Source organism: Perkinsus marinus (genome assembly GCF_000006405.1).
Source record: "Perkinsus marinus ATCC 50983 genomic scaffold scf_1104296963042, whole genome shotgun sequence".
Lineage (NCBI taxonomy): Eukaryota > Perkinsozoa > Perkinsida > Perkinsidae > Perkinsus > Perkinsus marinus.
This window is the reverse complement of record NW_003205195.1, coordinates 1-1,137: the sequence shown is the minus strand read 5'-3', so window position 1 is coordinate 1,137 and position 1,137 is coordinate 1. Positions and strand designations below refer to the sequence as shown.

General features: G+C 45.6%; 1 protein-coding gene across 1 annotated transcript; it reads left to right on the top strand.

Annotated features, from left to right (window-relative positions):
• Window positions 1-144: 144 nt before the first annotated feature.
• Pmar_PMAR016547 (cationic amino acid transporter, putative) lies at window positions 145-1,125 on the top strand (the record flags this gene model as incomplete). Its single annotated transcript, XM_002771312.1, has 5 exons — window positions 145-256; window positions 299-358; window positions 704-837; window positions 888-946; window positions 995-1,125. Coding segments are annotated over 5 exons (496 nt in total), but the record flags the coding sequence as incomplete, so codon positions are not given.
• Between the last annotated feature and the right edge of the window lie 12 nt (window positions 1,126-1,137).

Genomic DNA, 1,137 nt, shown 5'->3' with positions numbered 1-1,137 from the left:
TCAGTTTTTCCTCAGGTATGTTCGTATCCATCGGAGTGGGTGCTAGAGAAGCCGGCTCCTTTCTTTGGATTAGCTTCATCCTCGCAGCTCTAGCATGCGGGTGCATCGATTCATAAACTGCAATTCATGAATCGCTCCGCTCAGAATATCTGGCCTCTGCTACTGCGAGATGAGCTCTCTTGTTCCGGTGGCTGGATCGGCCTATAGCTACGTCTACACCATCCTTGGCGAATTACCGGCAGCTATTATTGGTTTCGTGCGCATGCGTGCATACCACTCCTTTGGTACATCATAGCAGGTTCTCTGTATTGACAACTCCATATCGGCCGCTGCTATCGCTAGGGCCTTCGCTGCGTATGTCAACGTTTTATTGGGCGAAAAACTCCCAAAGATCCTGTAAGGTGGTGCCTTCCGGTCAACTTCCGAATCTTATTGGCAGCGACCTATCGTTCGTGATGATTCTATCGCAGCAATTTCATGCAACTTTGGCTAATCTATTCGCTGAATGATTCAGCCTGAATCCTATAATGAAATTCTTTACAAAAACTGTTTTCATAGGTTCTCTGAGGTATGAACGCTCTCTCCTGAATCGAAGAAATTTCACGATAAACTTTCCGGATTTTTCCCGGAAAAACGCCCTAACGAAAACCATAAAAAATCCATCCAATCCAACTTGAGTCTTTCAGTGCCTCTCATATTTTAGGGCGAGCGAGATTGTTTTAGGTATGACTTCGATCTCGGGTCGTCTGAGAATCTTTGGTCGATCTCCCTCCTCTCCTTCGTCCTCTGCATCCTATTGGGGTTGCTGCTTTACCGTGGGATTAAACAAACTAGCACGTGCGTCTGAGGAAAAATGTGGGATTTCCCAAATTTCTGTGGTTTTGCAGTTTCAACAACTGGAGTACGATTCTCAATATGACTGTTATTCTCATTTTCATCGTTGGAGGTGAGGTTTGTAAAAAGCGCGCGCCCATATGATCGATTGAGTTATCAGGTTTTATATTTTTCCGGAGTGATATTTGGAACCCTACTACTCCTGAAGGAATCGTCCGCGGCTCTGGACGGGTCTTTTTCGCGTATCTCGGATTTGATGTTATCAACTGCCTCGCGGAGGAAACCACTGAGGTGAGAATATTT